At 33.9% G+C, this 27,609-nt stretch overlaps 1 protein-coding gene across 5 annotated transcripts in view; it reads left to right on the top strand.

Moving 5' to 3' along the window:
* Positions 1-24,106, top strand: part of LOC105228719 (uncharacterized) — a 76,730-nt gene extending 52,624 nt beyond the window's left edge. For all 5 annotated transcript variants that reach the window (XM_049446458.1, XM_049446454.1, XM_049446457.1 and 2 more), the window contains exons 4-7: positions 1,720-1,855; positions 20,224-20,486; positions 20,550-20,673; positions 20,766-24,106. In XM_049446458.1, the coding sequence (XP_049302415.1) occupies positions 1,720-1,855; positions 20,224-20,486; positions 20,550-20,673; positions 20,766-20,881 (639 nt within the window). In that variant the 3' untranslated portion in view covers positions 20,882-24,106. The remainder of the gene's footprint in view (positions 1-1,719; positions 1,856-20,223; positions 20,487-20,549; positions 20,674-20,765) is intronic.
* The last annotated feature ends 3,503 nt before the right edge of the window (positions 24,107-27,609 follow it).

Below are 27,609 nucleotides of genomic sequence, written 5' to 3'. Positions count from 1 at the left end.
GTAGACATGTTAGAGTTTTACCAACAAAAACAAAACAAATTAGACGTTTTAGCGATTATCCTGAACGGCGTCAAGAATAGAGTCCAGACACATTTAACAACTTTTATTCATTTTTCGGTAAGCTTTTTATCTAAAATGTGTAGAACTTTTTTTTTTTGAAATGACAAACCATCAATAGCTTAGTTCTTATGCCAAACTTCTTTATTCAATAACGCTACTTAATAGTGCGCACCGATAATTCTTTGAAAGTAAACTTTTTCTCACACCCGTTGCTGCTCCCACCTATTTCAATGCCACAACAGTTGGTTGAGTTCTTTCACCATCGCTCGTATTTTTTGGTGGCCACGCATTTTTTTACATCCGATTGAATAATGAAATTTTAGTGGAAAATTCAAAATACATTAATCTTTATTTCACTAACGCAAATTTAATTGCATGACTGACTCGCTTTCTTTTTGCAAACATTCACTTTGCTGCTCTGCCACTTCAAACTTTTTCTTAGCATGACTAACTTTTTCCTCCACCATTTTCAAGCAAAGTTTGTGCACAACGAAGTAAACAAATTATTTCGATGCCAAGTCATGCTGTGTCAGCATTCTCTAGGTTTGAAATTACTGCAAGAGCGCGAAAATAGTCGATGAAATAAAAAAGTCCTACCGTTTTTATCTCATTAGCTCTTGTTTGTATAAGGGGTTGTTGTAGTCTGTATAACTGTAGTTTGGTCATTTGTAGTGTGGGAGAAAATCTAGGCTAAGTCAAATATAGAGGAAAACATATTCTTTCCAAAATAAATACCAATTATATATCACATAGGTATATTTCAGATGTTTGTTCATAATCATTTTGAGGAGCGTTCTTAGAGGAACCTGAAAACTGTAAGCCTACTGTTTACCAACCAAAAAATTTAATTTTTTTTGCTGTAAAAATAGTGCTTAAATCTAATCAGTTATCTTTCTAACCGACAGCTATAAAAAAATGTATTATGAGATGTTACTTTCAATAAAATTCTCACAATGGAGGGATAACAACAGGAGGTTAGCTAAATCTAGCAGTCAATTCCCGTTGTATGTACTAAAATCTCCTCGTAACCTGACCGAAGCTTGCAATCCATTTCAGCTCTATAAAATATCACTTTCCATATCCGATAGGTTAGGTTTATATCGAATCAGTTGGTACTATAAATTGCGAAAGCTATTTCTTATTTTACTTTAGATAATCCTATTGTGATTTCTGACCTTTTGTACTCCGGCTGTAAGCAATCCTCAGCAATAAATTTAAAAGTAAAGACCAGCGGATGGTTAATGTGGATTAATGAATAATAACGACATGGTCAGAAGCTTGTCCAAATTTGCCGATACTAGTTTCTATTTGCTTATGCATCATCTTATGAAGCATATAGTACATATGTATGTATGCCGATCCCAGTCATCTCTTAAAAACTATATGGTAGTCGGTAAATCTCCCATTTCTGAAAGCAATCAGAGTTAAAAGGATAATTCTAAACATATTTCTACAGTGAATCCCTCATTACTTGCTGTTTGTATTTTATGTAAAAGACACGGTAACATAAATGACAGTTTCTACCTTTCCGATAACACTGACAACGAAAATGTATTCACGGGCAATGTCGTTAGAAAACTAGCTAAATCTTTGTTCTTTAAAAACTACAATAACAAAATTGTTTTAACATTTTCTTTGCTTTGATTTGGTTCTTTTAAGGTTCGCAATTCAACAGATACAAAAGTGACACTGCGGCGCGTCACACTGATGTCGACAGGAGTCTACAAATGCGAAGTTTCCGGTGAAGCACCAGCATTCAACACAGTTTCCGAATCCGAGACGATGACCGTTGTCAGTAAGTAGCAGACTGTTTAGCCCTCATTTCACATTGAGTACTGAAACCGCGTCAGCTGAAATGCAAAATAACGTATCTTCAAAAATTCGAAGTATATTTTCACTTATACTACGATTCAGTTTATTATTTTACATATAATCTATATCAGATTTTTAAGCCTCTTGTGTCAGATCGAAGTTAGAACCAAAATTCAAATTTTGTTTGAATAAGAATAGTTTTCATTTTAAATTAATTCTATCTTCGCTTGAAAGTTTATGAAAAGAGATCTTATGTTATTTTAAATTTTAGGTGAAGATATATACTCTTTGTATATTGTATGTATATAAATACTGTATTGTGCACCGTCTGCATACAAAAATGCTGCAGCAACGCGACGAAACAATGGCGGCCACAGCGAACCCGTCCAACTAAAATAACATTCAACCAGAAATGTGACCAATTAAGAGTTGGTAGAATTTCCACTCGCTCAGCGTTTTAAAGCTGTAGGGAGAAAATTGAGCGCATGCTCTAATAAGGCAGCTAAAGTCTATTTAAATATTAATTAAGCGTCAAAATTATTTATAAAGACGCAGCGCAGAGGCAGAACTCAAATAAGCGACTGAGTAGAATAGCATGCAGCCGAAGAGAATTTCTACATTTCATATTCGTAAACGAGAACCTCAAAAGTGTTGAGAAACAATTTTTCAGTAATTTAAAGATGTGTTAGAACTTTGTTATTATTCTAATTTAACTTCTCGATTTGGTGATTTTGCAGTCAAACTTCATTATTATTTTAACTTTATTACTCGCTAATAAACTTCAAAAGAGAATTCGGAATAGGTAAATAGATAAAAAAAAAAAATCACATAAACAAATTGATATTATTTTTACTTTTTACAAACTGGTTTAATCAGAAGATAAAGGGTAGCTCGGGCGATTTGCAGTATTTTTTATTGCCCTTGATGTCTTAGCAAATCTGAATGGTTTCAAGTGTTCAGATTAAGAATGTATTCCCGAAAATATTGAATTACTGATATTTTCGTTTCTTACATATTGATCAGTTATCGGGTTATTAGTAATTAAATTTATTACGCAGTCATGATTAGAGTACTGCACTCCTTTTTCGCGAATACAAATATCACGTGATCCTTACTCTCAGACTCTTAACCAAAGACATGCGAAAACGTATGCGGAAGGTTTAATAAAGCAGACTTAGAAATATCAAACCATTCTATAAAAATCCCACTTTACATTTCAAAAGTATGTGGTTTGCATGCCATCAATAACAATGAAGCTTGGGAAAGTTTAGTGTTGTTAGCCAAAATTTTCATAAGTAACCACAAAGCACCAAATTATGAAGAAACTGTCCAAAATATGAATGTATGTATATAGCAATCATAATTACAATAAATTTTCATATATTTTTTTTAAATTATAAAGAGAAACAAAGATAGCCGCTCCACTGGAAACTAAATGTGACGGAAGGGAAGTATGAGGCTTGATGGGATCGTTCCGTTATGGCAGATTATTGCCGATACTTAGAATAGGAAAAATAAAGGCGTTTAATTGGATATAACATATGTTTTTGATATTTGTTTCTTTGTTTACTTCTATGCATTTATACTATATTTCTCATAAAAATCCTAAATCTAGGGCAACAAAACCACTATAGACCAGTGTTACTATTACAAAGTCGTGACTTTCATTACACTTGAGAGCCACTTCATAAGATTTTTGTATACTCATGAATCGTAAATACAGGGTAGGGCCATTTAAAGTTGACCCATTTGTTTCTAAAAAAAAGAACAAAAGAAAACAATGTTTTTTGTTCATTTCAAAAATAACACTAACCGACAATTTTGACATTTTTTTCTGCTCTGAAACCAAACTTTTTTTTTTATGTTGCTTTGATAAGGTACATATATAATTTGAATATAAAAAAAAATTGCTAGGTCCAGGTTAAGAGAAAAATAAAAGTAAAGTTTTTGCAAAAAATATATTGAATATTACAAATTTTTGTCCCTCAATTTATATTTTCTTGTACTTTTTTGCACTTCTGCTGTATTGGTAGTCAAGATTATCACGTAAACATATCCAGCAATAGTCTGCCAGCATGCTAGGAGTCCATTTGCCTTGATACCTTTTCTCCATACTCAATATGTCTTGGTGAAATCTCTCCCCATGTTCATCACTGACTGCACCTAAATTGGGAGGGAAGAAATCCAAGTGCGAATGTAGAAAATGTATTTTCAGGGACATGTTACACCCTAAAGCCTGAAAATCCGTCAATAGGCTTGATATGAGTTCTCATAATCGGGTGATTTGGTGCTACCCAAAAAAATTTTTACAACCTCAACAAATGAAAGCCATGCTTTTTTTTCTAGCGTATTTAGTTTAGAGACAAAGTTTTGATCCTTAATAACTCGTCGTATGTCTGGCCCCACAAAAATCCCTTCCTTTAATTTCGCATCACTAAGCTCGGAATATACTTTTAAGGTATTGAAAACCTTCTCCCGTTTTATCCATTGCTTTTACAAAATTTTTCATTAAGCCTAATTTTATATGAAGGGGTGGCAATACAATATTCTCGGGTTCAACAAGACGAAGATTGGACACACTTTTCTGATTAGGTACATAGTCTGTTCTTTTTGGCCACTCTTTTTGATGATAGTGTTTGCTTCGAGCTCTGCTATCCCATTCGCACATAAAACAGCAAAATTTTGTGTAACCAGCTTGCATACCTAGTAACATCCCAACTACTTTTAAATCAGAACAAATTTTCCAAGAATGTTTAGCATACTGTATTTTTTGTAGTAGATTTTTGATATTTTCATAGGTTTCTTTGATATGTACTCCATGCACCTGAATCTATCGCAACCTTTTCCGAACTCGTATAAGAAGTATAACTTCAATAATATTATCGTAATTGGACCTAAGGATTTTTTTTTTATTATTTTTCTAATGATATACATACTAACAGGAACCAAAATATATAATTTTTATTTCAGAGCAAAATCCATTGTCGGCTAGTGTAATTTTTTGGTCCAAGGGGATTTGTTTCAGCTAATATTAAAAATTAGATCGCGTAAAGCTTTGACAGCTAAATGCACTCTTTTTTCGACATTTTCCATGACTTTGGCCAATGTTTCGGATGATATGGCGGCTGTTTCACGTCGAATGTTGGCTTTCAGTTGAGCTAAGGTCTTTGGCTTATTAGCGTATACCTTGGATTTCAAATAACCCCACAAATAAAAGTCTGGTGGCGTCAAATCTGGTGATCTCGGTGGCCAGTCAACATCACCATTTTTCGATATCAATCGCCCGGGGAAAAAATGGTCGCAATAAATTGATTGTTGGTCGAGCTGTATGGCATGTAGTCCGTCCTGTTGAAACCAGAAGTTATCCATGTCATTTTCGCGAATAATGGGTATCACACAAAATCCGTTATCATGGCTCGATAACGCTCACCATTGACTGTTGTCGTGGCTCCATCATCGTCTTCGAAAAAAATACGGTCCGATGATCATATTCGCGCAAAAACACCGCACCAAACTGTTTACTTTTGGTCGTAAAGAGGCTGTTCTTCAATTAATTGAGGATTTTCGGTGGCATAAAATCGGCAATTTTGCTTGTTTTACGCCTCCATTCAACGAGAAATGTGCCTCGCTGACATGATGAGTTTTTGCCAAAAGTCAAGTTCGTTTTCAGCCATTTCGATGGCCCATTTGCCAAAAATTAAGGCGTCGCGGATAATCAGCTGGGTTTAGTTTTTGTGCCATTTGAATTTTCTATGGACACATCGGCAAATCTTTATGAATTATGCGTCGGAGAGTGGTGCGCGAGATGTCTAAGTCCTGAGAGCGGCGATAACGCGATGTCGCTGGCGTCTCCTCAATACTGGCTTGTACAGCTTCGATATTTTCATCAGAACGTCTTGTGCGTTGTCTGGATGGCATGACTGGCATTACTGAGATTACCGGTGTTCACAAATTTTGCGTATAAAGACTTAATTGTGTTCTTAACTGGAGCACTTTTCACTTTATTTTTTTTTGCGAAACGCACGTTGAGTTAACACAATTGAAAAGTTATTTTGAATATAAAGCTGAACAATTTCAGCGCGTTCTTTTGGAGTGTACTGTTCCATGGTATAAATTGTCTTCGAATGACGCTTCTAACGCGGTTATGACATTAGCCGATTTGTCAGCGCTGTTAAAAGTTACAGCGTTGCCAGATGGGTCAACTTAAATGGCCTACCCTGTAATACGAAGTGATTAATGAGAGTCTCTAAGCTCTTATTTCTGTTAGCAAAGAAAAAATATTCATTCACATTTTGCTTTCCTTTAAATGTAGTGTTTGTAGATTAGACTGATGTTATGTAAAAATCTACGACTGGAGCTGTTAAAACGATGTATAAAATGGTATATTTCTCAAATTAGGCCCTTTTCAACTATTCCTGACATCTCTTAAATGACCTCAACTATACAGATATACACACCGTACCCATTAAGATACAGTAGCATATTAAGTAACCTTGAAAACCGGAATTGAAACTGTAGGATACTAAAAGTTTCAAAGCCTTGGTTTTCATGTAAAACTGAACGTTTTCTCAATTGCAAAATTAAGAGAATAGAATTCTTTTATTAAACTTGACTGTCCTAAAATTTATGCTGCATATAATTTTTGTGCAGATTACTTTAATGCAATCTTTTTTGTATGTTTATTCCTTCTCATCTTTGGTACTTTTTGTATGTTATGCTGTGAGTATGTTCTTTCGTATAAACGCAGCCAAATTGCACTTATTTGACCTCATAAATTATCAAATATTAACAAATATACAAGTACACATCTGTGTTTGCCCGCTCCCATACATTAGCAAAAATATGAGTACATACATATGTTTGTGCTCACCTATACAGAGCACTAATAAGTGAAGTTGGTTTTGTTTATTAGCTTACCAGTAGGGAAAACGACGGTTGCACCTGAACCCAATTCGATGAAAATAATGTAGATATATTTTAAAAGGTTGCCAATTGAAAATCCAATACAAGACTTGAATAAATTTTAGACTCTAAAGCAGATATAAAGATTTTATATTTTAAATAAATTCTTCGGAATTGATGAAAGAAATTTCATTTGAAGAAAGGAAAGGAAAACTACTTACTATAGACCTTCGAGTATATCACTGACTGTAAAAACACCAAACAAATTTCAGACGTTTCGATATAGCTTAGATCTTTTTTGGTCGGAGCTTTCCAGCGTTTCATAACTTACAAATTTAGGAACATCGCGACGCATAATAATCTTCTGGCAAATATATGAAACCATGACCAAATTTTTTTATTTTATGTATTAGAGCTTCGAAAATATATATTGTTTTAAGTGAATTATATAGTGATCGAAAACGTATATAATAATGAATTTGTTTCTCAAAGAGATTGTAATTTTTGCGCACAAATTTCACTTTCAAATTTTTAAAATTCACACCAAAGCGATCCATATATTTCGCCACCTTTAAAACATACCACAGTAGCGCATATTTGTTTGTATATCAGAGCGTGGAAGCACTTCTATACATCCCGCGTATCTCCATTATATTATGAATACAATTGCAAGTGGAATAAAGTGTGCGCCCCGGAGCGTTAATATTCGGTGTGCGTGGAGAGCGTTAAGCTTAAGTAAGGCAATATTTAAAATACCGCAGGATAATATAACATATCACATTTCCAACTATACTATACACATATGCATTCGTATAAATACTTTTTCTACGCTGCTCGTACTTGGATGCTTTAGAGCCACTGCCTCAGTATTTACAACAACTTCCCTGCTTTTCCCGAAATGAGGGCTGCGATTTAACCGCAAACTCAGCGTGACGCAAGATAAGTTGACTCCTCTAAACACTGTTAGAGGTGTATCTTTCCTTTTGTTTATCTTTTCCACTGATTCGCAAGGTATGATACTCCCATTCGCCGCAGACAAACGCTGCTGCGGTGACAACATCCAGCAACTATGCATATTGGCCATCAAGTTCAGCGCTTTAATCTGTTTTCCCCTCTCACCCAAAGCAAATTTTGCAATTATATAGTATACATTTTTATACGCTCCTTAACTTCTATTCTATATGTGTAAAGATGAGTACGGAAGCAAGTGTACAGCAAGTGAGTCGAAAACAGTTGTGACGAGTGAAAAAATCTACAGTCAGTTAGTGGTTATTATGCAAAATGTCTAATAACGATGAACCCCTACATGCTGAAGTTTTGTTACATCGATGATCGGTTGTTGTGTTGTGTATATGTGTATAAAATTTAGTTGCGGAAAAAATTGGAAATATTTTCATTTCAACTGAGTTTAAATAGTCTTACACTTATATACAAAGGAATCATTTGTGGACTGGAAAAAGCTAGTCTCTATAGTTTAGAAAGTGGACGTGGGTCGGCTATACATATATCCTGTCAACTATTATGGATCTGAGTGCTACACATGTCGTAATTTCCATTTTTGTTAATGTGGCTACAATTAATCTAGGTTTTTTCTTAAACTGCCTGTTTTTAGGTACAAGCAGGTGCAATGAAAGATATACTTGTATATACCCATTAACGCAAGTTTCCAACTTTTCAATACTAACTCTTATTTTGCAATCATCCAAAATGACTCAAAATGCTACAACTCACTGAATATTGAACGGACAGCAATGAATTTACATGGGTGTCTTTTGAAGGTTCGGTGTAACTACAAAATGTTTGGCTTCAATTGTACATTCTCTTATGGAAATGACACTGACTTTACAGCCCACTTTATACATAACATAACTTCCAAATAAACAACACACTTATCTCTTGGGTTAATTTATCTTATTATATAGATCCCCGTGTTTAGAAGGCAATGCTTCTTATGTATAAAAATCTAGGGTGATTTTCCAGAGGTATAGTTTTCAATGAAACTGTACTTCTTTTGGAGTCGGTCCTTGAAAGGACATCTATTACTGTTACTGTGATTTAAACTCAGTTCAGGTTGCAATTTTAAAAAGAACGGACTAACTCCAAAAGAACGTTTGCAAGTCGTGCAAAATTTATTAAAGAAAGTTCAGATTTTGTATCGCGCGAGAAACGGTGTTGAAATAGAAAGCTTGAGGCTTACTTTTTCATTTATTGAATCAAACTTAAAATTGACTATATTAATATTGTTTGTAAGTTTTCTCACTCCCAATCGTAAAGCTAAATAGATAAGTCTATCATCCGTCGTAAAAATTGTATATTTAATTTCGTGTGTAAAATTCCATGTCCCTGAATTCAATTGCTCAAATTTCCTACTTTTTATACGGACTAACTCTCTTAAAGTGCATTATATTTCCTAATATATTAATAAATCTATTATCTATATCAGTCTTAGCTCTATGTAAGAGGAATGAGTAAAATTTTGCCTATTATATTGTAGTTTCGTACGTTTTGCTGTCAAAGTCAATTACCTTCCACGATAAGTTACTTGAAGCATTAGATTTATCAGATATGGCAGTAATTATTCTGTGCGTCACTTGATTAATACCATTTATTGTTCTGTACCAACGGAAATATTTTTTGAATATAGCATGAGGCATGTAATTTCATGACTGGCAATTGTTACAGTTATTAAGGGCAGTTTACTGGTGCAGCCTTTTTGGTAAAATTTACAACCTCCTGTACGTTACCTACCACCATCCACCGATAACTTAATGTCTCGGGTCGACAACGTCTGGACTTTGAGTATGTGTGAATTAGGCCTACTTTGACAATTATTGTATCTATTATTATAGTTGGAAACTTGGTTACTTTGTTCTTTAATACTTTGATTCGAAAAGTGTCTTCTTTGACTGAGTTTTGATGGTTGTAACTATTCTTATTATTGGTTTGAGTAATTTGATTATTTCTTTCTTTAATATTATTTGATTATATATTCTCCTATGATTGTATGATATAGTCTTATAACCCATATTTTGAAAAGCTGTTATATATTTGGAATAAGGTACCACCTTCGTTCAATTGAGTACGATAACTTCCGTCAATTTTTTTATTAGAATATCCTTAATGTCCCTAACTATATTTGTATACATATTTACTGAGTGTCTAGCTTATAAAGCTTATAACTACATAGATACTAAAAAGAAATCGAAGGGTTCTGTTAAATTAGTAACCTTTATATTTCTGTATCGATTTGGGAGTAGGTTTCCTCCGGTTGGTAGCTAAGTTTCAAATACTACTTTATCTTCGCCCATTTGTCAGTAGCTGCTGACTGTATATCTGCTCTTGTTATTGTTGCATTTGCTGCAATTGTACCTGGTGCTGACGCATGTTATTAATCACATCCTCCTATCTTATTACGATTTGTGCAAACTCCGCTGAATATGTTCTGGTTTCTGTTGAATCACTTTTGTCAACTGTTCATAAGTATATTTTGCCGATGGTTAATTTTTTTCCAATTTTGGACATTATTTTCTTGAACGCACTACACAAATACTTACATAGTTTCACTAACTATTTTATTCACTATTACAACTATCGTAATTTGGTTACAAAAAAAGTTATTTAATTTTGCTTAGAGTGTGCTTAGTCTTAAGAGAAAGTTCCATTGACTGCGCCAGAAGCGGCATTGAAATAAAGAGCTTCATTTATTGAATCAAATCTTCAGACTGACTACATTAACATTCCTCCTTAGTTTTCTCAGTCCTAATCGTTAAGCTAATTGTACTAACATTATCTGTTAGCTCACTTAATTCTTATATAAGACTAGCTGACCCCGCAGCCGTTGTCCTGCGTGAAATTATATGCTTTGAAATGAAAAGAAATTTGAAATGAAAATTCATATTGTGTTGATATCATTTAATTGAGATTTTTCTACATTTTTTTCAATGTAACGCAGCTTGATAAACAACATTTTTTGGTTTCTGTCCCGGTGCGTTAATGTACAGAGAAGATGGTTTTCCAACTCGTGTGCACGCCACTTATATCTGGCCGTGTGAAAAACATAGCATTTTCAAATTTATGTCACCCACTATGCGACTATCCTGTTGATCGTCATCTCAAATTCAATTTTCACTGGAAACGGAATACATTTGAGCTGAAATGGCAAATCGTTAGAACTCAAAGGAATTCGTACAATCAAGCATTCTGCGCCCTTGTTTTCGATGGGTGCTTCACAATCAGTCGGGGTTCATTACACAGTTTCGGTGCATGAAGATTGCGAAACATAATAATGACAGGTCCAACTTTGAGACGCACAGGATGCGGTGGCATACCAAGCCTCTCCAAAGAATTTAGAAATTTCACTGGATAATTGACGGCGTCGTCGTCATTGTCAAGATGATCGATTGATTTGTATGAACGCAAGTCTCCCGGAATTTGACTTTGAATCTTCCAGTTTAAGTCATCAACATCGGTATTTTTGGCAGCTAACATTGCGCGTGCACTTAAGGAATCGTAGTTACGATAATTTGGCCAATGTCCGAACATTCGTGATGAGTTCATCTTTCGTGAATTGATAAAGGGAAGATGGAATTGATATCGAACCACCGGAAGTATCAACCGTTATTGTACCATTTCCAATTTTTAGCGAAGACGATGTAAAATGTCTTTGACAATCTTTATATCGAAAAGTATGCGAACTTCATTTTCATTCCAGTGATTAACGTGTTCCAGCATTTGTAATTGCTGGCTTACTTCTCCAAAACTTGCACATATTCCCATATACCATTCACAGTAAGCAATGACTCAAATAAAGTTGAACCGCGTACATTAATCAATAGCAACCGAAGGTAGAAACAATCGTTGTTTTTCGGGTGGATTGTGTAAATTCGTCCTAATGCATTAGTTAATAAGACACCTGGATGTCAATCTACTGGTTGGCCTTGCTTTCTGCGTAACTATTTCTTCGACGATGCATCCCAATTATAATATCAAAGTATTTCCGAATGTCCTTGCAAATGGATCACTGACGAAAGTTGTGCTTCCTTTGGTCACGTATTTCCAAACGTATTTTATCGATTTCACCAAACTGCAATACTAAACACTGATATGAGTTTTGAATGTGAATTAGACAATAATGGTGAATACAGTACGATCCATGTGTTGTCAACTTCGATATTCACTCTTCTAAGTTGAATGCTGAACGTTCTGTTATCTGGTGAGCGACGCCGATAGAGTTGATATCTACCATTTCTAGTTTGTGCTTCCGAAAGAAAAGCAGAGTGAATAGTGTTTCGTTCATTTATTGTCAGACATACAAACCGAAGTGGGATTGTAATGTCCGCAAGGTCCATGAATCATATTATGGTGTAACCATCATCCAAAGAAGAATGTGTGCATGCAAAATAGAGGTTTTTGCCACTCAACAAAGTACATCTCATCCAACAGCACCACATATACGTTGCTTCAAGATAAAGACAATCAAACATCGTAACTGTTGTAGGAAAAGTCGTGCTGTAACATCGTGACGATCACTTGCTGATTGACCGCGAATTATAATTCCGAACGTATGTCTCCGCATCCTGGGAGTACTTCTTGCCTTGCCTTGCCTTGGCCTGCCATACTTTGTTGGCAAAAAGAACACCGACCGATATTAGGTCGACCTCTTGGTGGCTTCGTAACAAATTTCAATCTGCAATTGACCTCTTTGTGTGAAACACACGTAAAGTTTTCACTGAATAATTTTCAATAGTTTTTCTTTTGAATAGACGAAAAAAAAGCAAGCGACCGAAATTGAACGAATCAAATAATTTACAAATCAAAATATTGAAAAACAAAATAAACAAAAATTGAAAAAAAAATGTGTATGGAAAAAATTTACTTTTTAGAAATGTCCAATTTTCCGACTTTTCCTCATAATGATATATATCCAACGATATCGCCTTTTACTTTGGCATCGTTTTGTTTCATACACGTTTACGCCAATTTAAGGTTTGAATATTGGATACTGCGATGGTAGCGCCATCTATCGATCAAACATTACAAAATTAAAAATTGATTAAAAATGAAAAAATAATTTAAAAAACATTTTCCAGTGGACCAAATTGTAAACATAAACCTTTCCCGAATCTCCTTGAACGTGCAGACAAAATTTCATCAAAATCGGCCCATCCGTTTAGGAGCAATCTCAAGGCAAACACACGGTCAGAAGATTTATATATATAAAGATTAACTGTATTAACGTTCTTTGTTAGCTTGTTTGACTATAATTTATTCTTTTAGTTGAGTTAGTGTTGACATACCTGGAATTCGCTCATTCCCTTATTCAACAACTCATCTGAATTTGGAACCCAAATTCTATGTTTATACTTGCACAACAAAATTGTCGAGACGCCGCTACATATTCAAAAAGTTTGGTGCATTCTAATAGAGGGAGTTATTAGAGGATGTTGATGTAGTCAACGAAACAGTCAATTTAAAGAAGAAAACTTTTGGTGAGAGCATTACTTAGCTTCATGGGCTTTTGGCGTGAAACGTAAGATCTTCTTATTTAAAAACGCTGGTGCAGTTATGTGAAAACGCAGATACATCCAAGCGACTGAGGCTTTCAAAGATAATTTTTACGTGTTATTGCTGACAAATGGTCTCAATTTCTGCAAAAAGTGGTCGAAAATTATTTGACTGGAATTATTTGAACGAAAATAGTTTTAAACCTTTGTCTTTACAATAAATCTAAATTGTTGGTGATAACTTTAAATTATATGCATTTTACTTCACATGGAAAACCATAAGTCTAAAAAACACCACTTTTACAACTTCTTATGCACAGCATACTTCAAACTAATTTACAAGTGTTAAATTCATACATTTTCGAGAGAGTTTAAAGCAAAATAAGAAAACACGTTAACTTTAGTTCCACAGGAACTATAATATATAGGTTACACCAATGAAAGGAACTTAATAATGATTGATCAGTTTGTATGACATATCGACGACTTAGGCAAATGCTCAGCTCATGTAGAAACCGACTTGTGCAAAATTTCAGATTGATGTCTCAAAAAGGGTGGGGACTAGTGTGGATAAACGGATATGGCTAAATCGACTCAGCTTGTCATGCTGATCATTTATATACATATTCACTGGATCTGCGACATCTCACTCTGGGTGTAACAAACTTCGTAACAAACTGAATATATTCTATATATGTACTTACCTTGTTCAAGATATACAAGTATGATAACTAAATTCTTTTCAAACAAGAGAAATTAAAAATTTCTTTTACATTAATTAGAAATTTATTTAGCATTTGAGAAATAAGAATATACTGTTCAGATTGAAGATCATGATGAGTCCACTGATAATGTTTACCGTTTCTTTTTTTCGAAGGGTTAGTTAAAAAATATTTATTGTCCTCAAAATCGAGGCATTAACTTCGAATAATTTCTCAATTATTGACAATTTTTTTCCGTTAATAGCACTACCTCTCATAAAACAATATTCTAACTGCTATCATTATTAGTATTATTATACTTCATCATACTCCATTGGAAGTACAATTTTTAAGATGCTGCAGGAAATTTTCATTATTTGCTATGAAAATTGAATACTAAAATGTTCATTTCAATCAAAAGGGTAATACTGCTGGATTCCAAAAGTTTTACAATCATTAATTATTAATTTTGCACCACCAGCTAGAAGCAAGTAACACAAAATTTACCAAAAAAACTCGTTGACTTACCTAACTCTTGGTTGTTTGTCGTTTCAAGCTACTTTGCTGCTGCAATTGACGACTTTTGTTTCGGATAATTTTTGCCTTTGCATATTTTATGCTACAGCCTTTGCCTCCTGCATTTCCAAATAAAAAACTTTACCCTTTCGGTGAGTATATGCACGTCTACGTATGAAAGTATAAAGTGGTTTAATATCCTCGAGGCCAATCATAAAAAGAAGTAGGTTGTCATATTTATTCACAAATATGGGCGAGCAACCTTTGCTGGGTATATGTAAAATTCATTGTTTTGCTATTTCCATATTTTTCTAAGATAGAAAAACAAAAACTTTTTGCTTGTAATTTGTTTTTGTAAGTAAAAAAGCTGTTCCTATATTTTAGGTATTTGTCCGTCTGATTTGCATATTTGTCCAATTTTCATCATAAAAGTGAAGGAAAAGGGTTTTGGTTTTTAATGGAATGCCACCTAGAAATGATAGATATGTCCCCCAGTCCTGTCTTCTTCATAAAGTGCTAGTCCTTTCTTCGATTGATTTTGCATGTCTAATGTAAATAGCCTAAAGCTACAAATATATATGCATGATGAACTTGCAAATAAATACCTTTTACTCAACCGCCTGTCACTTGTATCCGAAAATGAGTATGTGTGCATTTGTTATTGAACCGTTATAATTCGAGGAATTTACTTTCTTCTGAGTATACTCTGCATTGCATGCTTTCAGGCGTAAAATTTGAAGTGAGTGAAAAGAATAATTTTACTTTTTATGAAAATTTCGCGGAAAGTTTCGGAGACTGTAAGAAATTTTCAATTTAACTTTCTTATATTTGACAAATTTGCATGCTGATATACATCTAATTTATTGGAAACATACAAATAATAAAACTCGTTGTGCACATTCGTCAAACTTTTCATTCCCAAATAATATAGATTAGCCTGCGGCATTTGCAAAAAAATGTTACGCCAAAAATTTTAACTTAAAATACTAACTATATTATATGAAAAGAAACATATCTTGTACCCAGTTTTACATTTGAAAACAAAATAAACTGTTATAACTTTATCATTTGAGATCACTCTTTATTAAGGGAATTTGTTACTACTTCAATTCGTCATCGATTTGCTGAATATATTTATATATACAGCTGTTGACAGTTAATTAGAAACGACAACTATTTTGAAGTAAATGATGTTATTTTCCATTAAATCACGTATATTTATTGTATTTTCACACTTTTTTACTGAAACCTATGTTAAACTTAAACGCTGATAGTAAAAATTTTGCTTAAAATTGGTTTCTGTTTTTAAGATTTTAACCAAAATGTGTGGAATCAACGATTTGAGGGCGACAACTAATTAGAAACGAAAATATTTTATCAACGAAAATAGTGATATTACAAAAACTTGCTTACTTTCAGTTAGTATTTTATTGGTTATCTCTTTTACTTTAATATTGCTTCACATCGATTCCAAATTTACGTTTTAAGACTCTGACAGCACACCAATGGTGTAGTTTGCCATACCGTTAGAATTTCATCACAAGGAACATCCCTATTTGGGATATTTTTGGAGCATATGGCTCTTTTAACATCACCCAGAGATGTTCTATAGGGTTAAAGTCTGGGCTGGACGATTCCCACCTCAAGACATTGATAGAATTTTCATTAAAAAACTTGTGTGTCAACTTAAACGCATGCTTTCAATTGTTATCTTCCTTATAACAGGCAAATTTTCCTCAGCCCATGGCAACATCACATTTCGACGTATTTCTCTTTGTTTAAAATTCTATCATTCTTATGGAGTGGACCAACACCATTTCAGATAAAACATCCCCACACCATGATTGATCCTCCACCATACTCAACTACGGGTGGAACATAGCGAAGATCAAATTCTTGAATTATTGGTTCCAAACGACATACCTCCGGTGATTTGTTGTCTTAGACCAATAAGAGTTGGCAAAGTCTACGCGTAATTTCTACGAATTTTAGTCAGACGTGGGTTCCTGCGTGCTGCCCTGCCGTGAGGTCCAGATTCGACCAAATGCCGCGCAATTGTTCTCCGGGATATTTGGACATTGTATCCGCCTTGAATTTCAGAATGTCGGTGGAACTCTTTTTTCGGTCTCTTCGCAAGATAGTATTAATTCTTTGGTTTATTTCTGTTGAAGTTTTTCGGATTTTTTCTTTGTGTGCAATATTGAAAATGGTTTTAAAATTCTGTATATGCTTAAAGGCATTTGATCTGATTAAAAATTTCTTTGCACATCTTTCAAGACCGACGAAGGTCAAAAATGTACTTGCAAAGGGTGGGTATACAGCTGCAGCTTTTCGTCATTAAAAAACTTGAATATCACATTTTTTTATATTTTAAACCACAACTTTAAAACATGTCCTTACCAGAAATCAATAATATTGCTAATAAAAATTAGCATCGGAAGGAATTTTAATTCTTTAAAAATTGTTTTTAATTAGCTGTCGCACTTAATTCACCTTCCACATCGTAACGCATTTACTATTTGGGAAAAAATTAACAGAACATCAACTGCACAACTACAAAACTGAGCGAATTTAGTAGTACTTACATAGAGTCACACAAACAACGCTAGGCTTTCAGGAATATAAATAACGACACCTACAAAAAAGGGAGTGTTTGTGTCAACAACTGTATAATTTTTTTTCGGCCAGCCTGGTCAAACACTCAGATAGATATATATATATATTTATTAACTTTTAAGCATTAATAACATCCGCTTAACGGTAGTTAAATGTCCCCACCAATAATGTTTCTGCACCATATCAAACAACAAGCATGAACACATGTGTACATATTTATATGTAGCTCTTGTTCACAAAAACAGTACTTTTTTATTTATTTGCGACTGAATCTAAAGTGTCTCTTGTAGGACAGACAGTGTTAATGTTTGTCTGTTGTTCTCGCTGAGGATTAAGAGCTTCATATCTTCCCACTTTGCCTTGCAATGTTTCAAAAAAGTCATAAGTTAATCAATTGTAGGCTCTCTATCATTTTGGTTCAGAATTTAGCAAGTGTACTCGTTACTTTCTTAAGGTATCCACGAAATTTATAACATCCAGAAGGAAACATCGAAGACTCTATAAAATATACATATAAATGATCAGAATGACTCAGCTCAATTTAGCCATGTCCGTCCGTCAGCCCGTCTATTTGTTTATATGTTTCAATTTTCGTTTTAGTTCCTCTAAACTTATATATTAACTTAGTAGTATTAGTATATATATTGCCTTGTTCATAATTTTAAAATTATTAATTTATTCTTCAAAATCTATGTCGTCCCTACAAAGTAATACCCTTTAGTCTCAATACATACAAGTATGTGCCAACGTAGTTCCCAACCCTAGAAACAGTTGTTAAAAAACATTTCTGGAATAGCTTTCAATGCACGTAGCGATTCACGTTTAATGCTATTTTACTCAAAATAGTTTCCCGCAGAGATCGTTTGAGTCTGCTGAATAGCCAGAAATGCAACTTAGCTAAATCAGACGAATACGGAGGTTGCGGCACGATAAGTGTTGAAAATTTGGCGAAAACTCACGAATTAAACCAATCGTGGAGCAAAAAACAAGATTTGACGGTCCATATTTCCGGAATAATCGTTGAATATCTTCGCGCAAATGACACATAACACTCAAATAGTATTCCTTAAGTTCAAGCCTTTTTATTTTTAGATTTTTCCAACGTAATCTAGCATCGAGCGTGATGCCAAGATATTTGGCTGTATTTGCATATGGTATGCAGGCATCTAAAATACTTATAGGTTGATAAATGATCCCAATGTTTGTAAAATTTACATGGAGCGATTTGCCACTGTTTAGTTTTATTCTTAACTTTTTAGTCTAATTTACTACAGAGTAGAATGCTTTCAAAGCTGCGCTAATTTTCTGCTATTTTTTCGACGCATAGTATTGCGGTGTTATCAGCAAAAGTGGCAGTCATACTGTTTGATGCTAACGGAAAGTCTCTTATACAGAGAAAATATAAAAGAGGACCTAAGATACCTCCCTTAGGAACTCCTGCTTTAATTCCTTTTAGTGTGGAGAATCCTTTTCCGTGTCTTACACGGAAAAATCTCACGGTGACGTACGATTCTAGAAGAGCACAATACTCAATCGGAATACATGATTTTAGTTTTTGCATAAGACGGTGCCTGGAATAAGTCTCGCACTTTAGCTGTCGTAAGGCGCGATCCCCAGGAAATATGCTTCGCATTGAAGTCGCATCCAGTAATAAATTTCTGTGGTGCATATTGAGAAGTTCTTCAACGAGGGTTTTGTACCTCGGCGTACAATATAACGCAGTAATTGACAATGGTTGGGTCATTGCTTTTGATGTAATAGTTGTGGTATGAATATTGTGAGTACTGATGTTTCTATCCTCATAATGTTTAAATCTGTTTTTAACAATAAGAGCAGTGCCTCCCCTCGCACAAATAGTAGGATTGTGTGATAGATATCGTAGCTTTTGAGAATTATATTTTTCTATTCTTTCCCTAGTTCTGATGCCAAAAATCTGATATGTCAACCTAATACACTGGTTTTTATGTCAGTCGACCTCAGTAGTGTTCGTCGAATTTTACAAAATTTTTTAACACAAATAAATTTTGGCCAAACACTCAACAAATATCATTGAGCAATCACCATATTCACCTGATTAGCTCCATGTGACTTCTGGCTATTCTTATAACTCGAAAAACCACTCCGGGGAAACTGTATTGAGTTAATTGAAGACATCAAAACAAATTCGACGCGAGAGCTGAGGTCGATTGACATAAACAGCTGCCGTAAACACAATGTTTGACAGATCGCGCTAATTTTTGGCATCATAATTAAGTACAGTTGTACCTTCTTCTTCTTTACTGGCGTAGACACCGCTTACGCGATTATAGCCGAGTTAACAAAAGCGCGACAGTCGTTTATTATTTTCGCTACATGGCGCCAATTAGAGATTCTAAACGAAGCCAGGTCCTTCTCCACCTGTTCCTTCCAACGGAGTGGAGGTCTTCCTCTTCCTTTGCTTTTTTCGGCGGGTACTGCGTGGAATACTTTCAGAACTGGAGTGATATCATCCATTCGGACAACAAGACCTAGCCAGCGTAGCCGCTGTCTTTTAATTCGCTGAACTATGTCAATGTCGTCGTATATCTCATACAGCTCATGGTGCCATCGAATGCGATATTCGCCGTAGCCAACGCGCAAAGGACCATAAATCTTTCGCAGAACTTTTATCTCGAAATTTAAATTAGCTGCAGTTTATTTTTTTTCTCTGTGAGATTCATCATAAACAATTGTTTTATCAAAACAAAAAATAAATAAATAATTAGTACATTCGTTTATGAAAATACGCTAGCCCTTCTTTTAGTTTAAAAAATTTTAATAATTTTATATTTTATGAAATAATTTATTTTTTATTGTTACTGCTGTTGTAATTTTTTAATATTTAAAATTTTACAAATGCATTCCACTTCGGATTTCAATCATATATAGGATATAGGTTTATAGGCATTTATAAAAGATCTACTTTACATAAAGTTACGTCCGTGTAGGGGTTTCAAATATCACCATTTTGATCTGACGTAACCTTAAAAGTAGAGTACTACACAGAAAAGTGAAATATATAAATTGTGAAAATATAAAAAATAATTCTAATTAATTTTAATTAATGGTTCTATATCAATTTGCTATAATTGCAGTGACACCCAACCATGGTCCAAAAGTCACCGGTGGTCGCCTGAGCTACCAAATAGGGGATGTTATTCGCATGAACTGCACCTCTGGACCATCCAAACCAGTCTGTCATCTCAGCTGGTTCATCAATGGTGAACCGGCAAATCGATCATATCTCAAACAATATGAGAAATATGTGGTCGGCCGTGAGGGGCTCGAAATGGCGCGGCTAGGATTGGAATTCCGTGTGAAGGGTATCCATTTTCAAGATGGCGAAATAAAAATGAAAGTACGTGTAGATAGCTAAACCAAAATATATTATTGAATAATTATGTTTATTGTTATATGTTAGTGCGTGGCCAAAATCTCCTCCCTGTACTTTCAAAGCAATGAGGCAAGTGTGCAAAGTGATCGACAGCATCGTGCACCGGCGCTGGAATCACGTGAAACAATTGCAGCCAAATCGCGTGCACATGGTAACCTCGATGACGAGTTATTAACTCCTAACCTATTATAAATTTTGCTATAACTTTTTTCGATATTCAAACTAATGTTCTGAATGTTACAGGTTCCTCCTCGGCAAAGCCACGTTCTCACACCACATTGCAACAATTACGTCTGGCAACACTACTGAGCTTATTAACGGCATTTTGTACTTCAAGCTACAGCATATCTTTAAGATAACTAATTTAAATTAATTTCTTAGTACACTGTGTAGGTGACAGTAACACCTGGAAAGATATAACAGCGTTGTCTTTAATAACAACGGTAAAAATAAATTAAAAAGGACACATATCCTATGCCAAATTAAAAATCCTGCATTTAGTTGTTAGACTTAGAATTATGCATAAACTCAACAAGAAATGAAAATCTTATTTGTAAATAAACAGAAACTTAAACTTAATGAAAATTTATATATAATTAATTTAGTAATTAGTTTATGAATAGAAAATTATTTAAATAATTTTGCAAAAATAATGAAAACATTTGTTAAAGTTAGATTTACGATATTTGTATACAAAAGAGAGTGTATACACTTTTTCTCATAAAAGAAACTTGGAAACTTATCAATATGTAAGTACGATATATCTACTAAAGTAAAGTAAAGCACAGACCTTTACTAACAGAAACACGCAGTATTGAGAGGCATGAACAATTTGAAATCAAATAAAAAACTACAAAAAATCATAACTCTACATTTTAAGTCCAATTGATAGTTCTAAACCTCAGTAGGTTACTTAAGAGCAAAATAATTCAAAATCAGTACGAGAAAAGAGTGCACTATAAATATGTATAATATACATATATATATTTATGTATGTGTGTGTAAATTCAGCTAAACTGCAAAAGAAATTAACTGCTAGAAATAACCTTGTTGCGAATTTACATTTCCGGTTTTTATTAACTTTGTACTATACTTATGGCAAGTGCTTAAGTTTATACAATATAAGTACTATATAATATTATGCCCTCTATCAAATCAGTTATAGAATATTAAAATCACGATCAAATGGAATACATGTTTTTCATAGAGGTCGCTCTAAGTTCTGCTACTTTCTCAGTTAGAAATTGTAAAGTTTTATTAACCAAATTTGTAATTCAATTATTTCATTATTTAAACTTAATGAAAATTTGGTTGCTACTAAACGAGCAGTTCATTCCATATAAGTCTCAAAAATTATAAAATCCTAATAAGAGAACGCTGATCTTCATGAGAGTGTTAAGGAAGATTAGGGAATGAAGCCATTAAAAATTCTCTAGATCTAATAGGCACTGAGAAATGAATTACGTTTTATGAAATTGGGTTGTACCCTGTTCAGTTATAGGCGTGGATTGGTTGTATATTTGAAAAGTTGTGCAAAATGCCAAATAATCAGAAAAAATTAACACGTGACCAAAAAATTCACTTCCGAAAAGTTATTTTCTCGGTAAATAGCAGCTATAATTATTCTTTTTTTTTATTAAAAATACGAGAATAGTGAGGTTTTGGAGCATATAAAGGGATCAGATTGTCCACGAAGGTCAACTGAGAGAATAGAAAAATTACTGTGGCGGAAAACTTTAAGCGACCGCCTTAAAAGTGAACTTTCTAGTAGGGCAAAAATGTAAAATCTAAACCAAGTGGGTCTAAAGTGCGAAACCATGTGCCAACGGCTTAGAGATGAGGCTTTGTATGGAAAACGCCCTACTAAAAAGCCACTATTCAGAGAAAAAATGAAGGCTGAATGGCGTTCCGAGTCAAAAAGTACCAAAATTGGGATCAAAATGATTGCTAACTGTTTAGATGGTCTAATTTGCTAAGCTCACAAAATTTGCTTTACATGCGCCGTTTAGGTAGTTAGCGGTTTCCTCAAAGACAAATTATTTAGGGCTACTTTTCATACCATGTTTTGGGACCTCTACACCTTGTTGATGGGATAACTAATGTATACAAATTTGCGACAGAAGTTAAGAACTTTTTAGTACCAGCAATTGAAGAGCATTATCATTAAACGGATCGCCTTATCTTCCAGGGTAACTCTGGAAGTGGCTAAGTTTTGACTAGAAACAAATCATGTATAAAATATCTATACAACTTTGGTGTATATGATCTCGTTCAAATCGAAGTTTTATTTTTAGTTGGCCAATACTTTTAACTATGCAACTAACTATAAATGCTTGGATTATCCTGGAAACTATTTAACACTTCTGACATATAATAAAGTTTGAAGTTACTAAAAGAAGCTAACAAATACAATTTGATACTGATTTTAGAACTGATTTGGTATGGCACCGTTATAAATAAATCAATTGAGGTCCTAGTGAGTTTCATGCTTCCAAAAATTAAGACAGTTATTGAGTCTAAAAGAAGAATGACTCGTTATTAGTAGAGCCTATTGTGAATTCCATATTTCTACCGTTAGTGGAGAATATGATTTAGTCGCTTTAAACTAACTTCATATTGCTTTCTTTTAATTAATGATTATGAATTAATGAATATCATGGAATGTACATTTTTCTAATTTTGTTTAATTAATTGGTTATTCCTTATAAAAGCCATTTTGGAAAAAAATTTTGTGGATGACTAATTAACACTATGTGGCCAAGCCAATAAAAATGGGAATTTATAAACTAGTTGCTCATGTGATCTTATCTCTATTTTATTTGGTAATGCGTAAGGCTTTATGGGAGTATACCAAATTCGGAAGTCACAGCGACCAAAATTCTGAATTTTATTTTCCGACCTTGTTTTAGAGGAAAACCAGGCAGATTCGCAATATTTATTCGGCTGTTCCATTTTATTTTTCCAACTGTATACTATTTCCACGTTGACTGGTTACCGAACTAGTCCCCTTTTTTGTTTATACTATATTAGTCCGACGTATTTTGGTGAGATGCATTTCTCATTAAATGAAAAAAGGTTTCCATGCTTGAACTTGATTTACGAAAAGTGACCCGCTTCTTGATGTGAAAAGATAGTGTGCAAATTTTAGATCGATTTCTCAGAATAACATGGCTAAGTCGACTCAGCTCAACATGCTAATAATTTATACACGTATCGATTTTATAGGGTCTCCGACATTTTCTTGTAGGTTTTACGAACTTCATGGCAGACTTAATATTAGAGTATATAGAAAGATATATAAAAACAATATAGTAAAGATTTAAAAGAGCCAAGTTTCCCTTCCGATTTCGAATGCTTTGACTATTTAGATTTACTAAGTCAATTCAACCATTATTGAATATATATTTTGCAAAAGATACACACTATGAATGATATGTTTTATGGAAGTAAGAATTGTAACCCCTTGACAGTATTATTATATATATGTATGTTATTGGACCTAATTGGGAGACTATTTATTCCCTCAAGATCATATTCTCCTGAATTGTTATAGCAATCTCAATTGTCTAATATCTAGAATATCTATATAAGCTGCGCATTCACAACAGGAAACATGACCCAAAATTTTTGAAAGAAAACAGGAAAGTTTTAAAGATATCGAAAAGACTTGTTTAATGACGTATCCGCATAGTTAACTTTGTTGTAGTTTATGCATGTACATTTTTTTTTTAAAGCTACGGCCAATGACAGCATGTCGCATGAATAAAAAGAATGTAAGTTAAGAGGGTAAGTAACCCCTTGATTTGGCAAAAATTAACAACTTACAATTGGTTCAAAAATTGTTTCCAGCTAGGTCGCTGAACTTCGCTAACGGGCGGTTCTGCTAATATTTTCCAGTTACTTAAATAATTGGCTAAGCGTGCTGGCGGTGATTAGCTTGTTACAAAGATAAGCGAACTAGACGAATTAATTTCAAATGCAGTCTTGCAAAAAAACGGCAACAATTATAACAAACAAATTTGTACACACTGCAGATATTCACATACGAATAAACATAAGTATATGAACACGTGTATTCGAATGAATGTTATTCAAAGGTGTCCCACAAAATGTTCGTACTTTTGGGTCACGCAACATTTTTCGCTCGAGTTCAAATGAAATTGAAAGCAAATTTGCCCACAAACACCAATGACTCACAAGCGAATTACAGTTATTATGTAGAAATATTAACTTTTAAATATTACTCACACTTGCAAGCGAAAAAAAAACACAATTACATGAGTCACCTGAATTACACATGGACAATTTATGAGTGGCAAGGCATTTTTCACTGCGAAATACTCAAGAACAATTGTGTCATATTTCCTCGCATATATCCATATGCACGAGTAATTCACATATTGCATGCAACAGCAAAAATTTCGCTTCGTTCGTGGCATCCGTTGTTCTTTTTTGTTGTTGCTATCGAAAAAATTAGCATAAATCGCCAGCGAAATACGTGGGTCTTACGTCGGTGTGAGAAAGCGGCATGTTGTGCACCTATTTGCAGCTAATTTGCATACAAAGCGTGGCTTAAGCTGCACGAACTGTTGCAAAGTTGAAAACGCTGTGCGCAACATGCAATGGGGCAAGTAAGGTAGGCTGGATACGAGTGCATCTGAACCAGAGGTCAACTTACTAGTCAAACTGACGAATATCGTGTTTTAAGTAATTTTAAATTCTATATAAGAACCTGATTTGATCGTAAAGTTTGTATGGCAGCTATATGCTGTAGTGATTCGATATAGGCGATTTCGACACATGAATACATTCTTGAAGGACGTGTGAAAATTTCAGATCAATATCTCACACAATGAGAGAATAGTTCGCGTATATTATAACAAAAAGCACCCGGAAATCGTCATTAAATTCCAGTGTAAATGGTATTTTAAAAAAATGTATTTTGCTAAGTTGGTAGGACTATCCTTAATTACTATGCCAAATATGAGCGCGATCTGTTAACCGGTTCGTTTATAGCAGCTGCTTAAGCCACACAAGCTTACGAGTGTTACAAAGCCTCCAAGATGGTGGAGAGATTGTGGAAAACAATCTTCGTTCTGGACGACTTTCGACCTCTTCAACTGATAAAAATACAATGTACTCTTAACTGTTACATATAATATCAAAAGGATAACTAAGTAAAGAATTTATTTCCCTATTTTACTCAATTATTAAACACAAGAGTTTACAACTAGTTGCCAACAATTTAGTGCAGTAAAAGATTTTGAAAGCTCCTTCAATGACAGACTTTCCAGCACATAACAAACATACTACCTGTATAAGCGAGTAATTATTATTTATTTACAACCACACTATTTAAGTTTCCTTTTCGTAAATAACTGCTGGAAAAAAAATTAAGAGTACTTTTCCAAAAAAATTTCCGATTTTCACTGATTGAGTTGATAAAGCGCTAATCCACACCGACTCTATGGATTGACTTGAATGACGGCTAACTGCATCGACATAATATAAGTTCAGACACTATTTCGAAATGTGAACTAAAGTTTTTATTGACCGCTAGAAGTGCTTTGAGCAGCTTTCATTTTCTGTTATGTAACACCTTTGTGTTAGAAGGGAGATGATACATATTACCTTTTCCGGTTTGAACCAAAAATAATTCATATTTCCCCGGTAATCCTTTCTAATCTCATCATCGCCTTTTTACTGTTTGTAAAGAAAATAGTAATCCGTGCATACCACAACAGATCTGTTAAATGAACCAGTTGTAAAATCTTATTGTAAGAAATTGTGCTCTGGTATAAAACAACAATTCAAGTTCCGCACGTGCGTTTTATATTTTCATTTGATTGTATTGCTTTTTAAAGTAATTTTATTTCTTTTAAGACAGACTGTCCTATCGAGGAAACTTTTAATGCAGTTTTGCTGAGTTTATACGCAGTACGCAATACCTAAAGGGTCAACGAGATGTTATAGTACATCCATTGTAACAAAATTCGGTTGGTCCTGAAATGTCTAGCTAATACAAAGAGATGTAAACGCATATGTTTAAAGAGGTCAATGTTTTAAAATAAAAAAATGTGTAAATATGACAATTCCGTAAACGGTCAAAACTTTTAGCATGCCATACGTATAGTTATTTAAGCAAAAAAGCGCATGGAAATGCATGTAAGCTATGTGCTTTAGGGATATGTACACTCAAACTCATCAATATGCATATGTGTGTACTATATGCCATAAGTCAGAGCTAATTCACATAATGGCAAGTATCAAACAAGTCAACATTTCATGGTATACAGTGAAAGGCAAGGAAAAGTGTGTTAATTAATTTATACTATAGTTTTATTTAGCAGTTTAGGAAACAAATTTTCACCCACACCAACACAGACACGCATATATCATTTTACACATACATACACGAACGTGAAAGTTTTTAACACAAAATACTAAAAAGGCTATATGTAAATGTTTTTTACTCAGATTTGTTTATATATACTTGATTATTAGACAAGAAGAATTGATTAAAATAAAATCACTATTTCAAACTATGCAGCAATTTTTGATTTAACTATAAAAGCTGTAGGACGCTTACAGCTGAATTGGATTGTCGAATATTTTTTTGAACTTTTGAAGCCATCCATCACCAGTATAAAAACTAGCTTTCTTTAATTTTGGATGCAGGTATTATGTTAAATATGTTAGCGAACTTACTAGTGCCGCTGGCAATCCTTATTACACTTGTTGAGAAACCAAGGATAATGAGCTGCTATGGGCAACTATCAAGTATGCAGTGTTTTTTACTTACGAAATTTGTTGAATTCTGTAAATTTCGTTTATGTACAGTAAAAATTTCAATTAGTAAGAAAGCTGGTTTGAGGATTAAGATGAGATAATTAAAACCTGTGTCAAAATGGCTTCAGTTAACCTTCTTAGACATATTTATCAGGTAATGATTAAACGTATACGATTAGGACAATAATTTCGATTATGAGTGCAACACTGAATTGTAAATTTGTATTTTGGAAGCTACCACTCAGACAAAACCCAAAATTTTGGCTATTCATTCGATCCGTACCTGTACACCTATGGG

This window comes from Bactrocera dorsalis, chromosome 1, assembly GCF_023373825.1.
Source record: "Bactrocera dorsalis isolate Fly_Bdor chromosome 1, ASM2337382v1, whole genome shotgun sequence".
NCBI classification, from domain to species: domain Eukaryota; kingdom Metazoa; phylum Arthropoda; class Insecta; order Diptera; family Tephritidae; genus Bactrocera; species Bactrocera dorsalis.
Note: the sequence above shows the minus strand (reverse complement) of the source record. Positions and strands in the feature narration are given on the sequence as shown.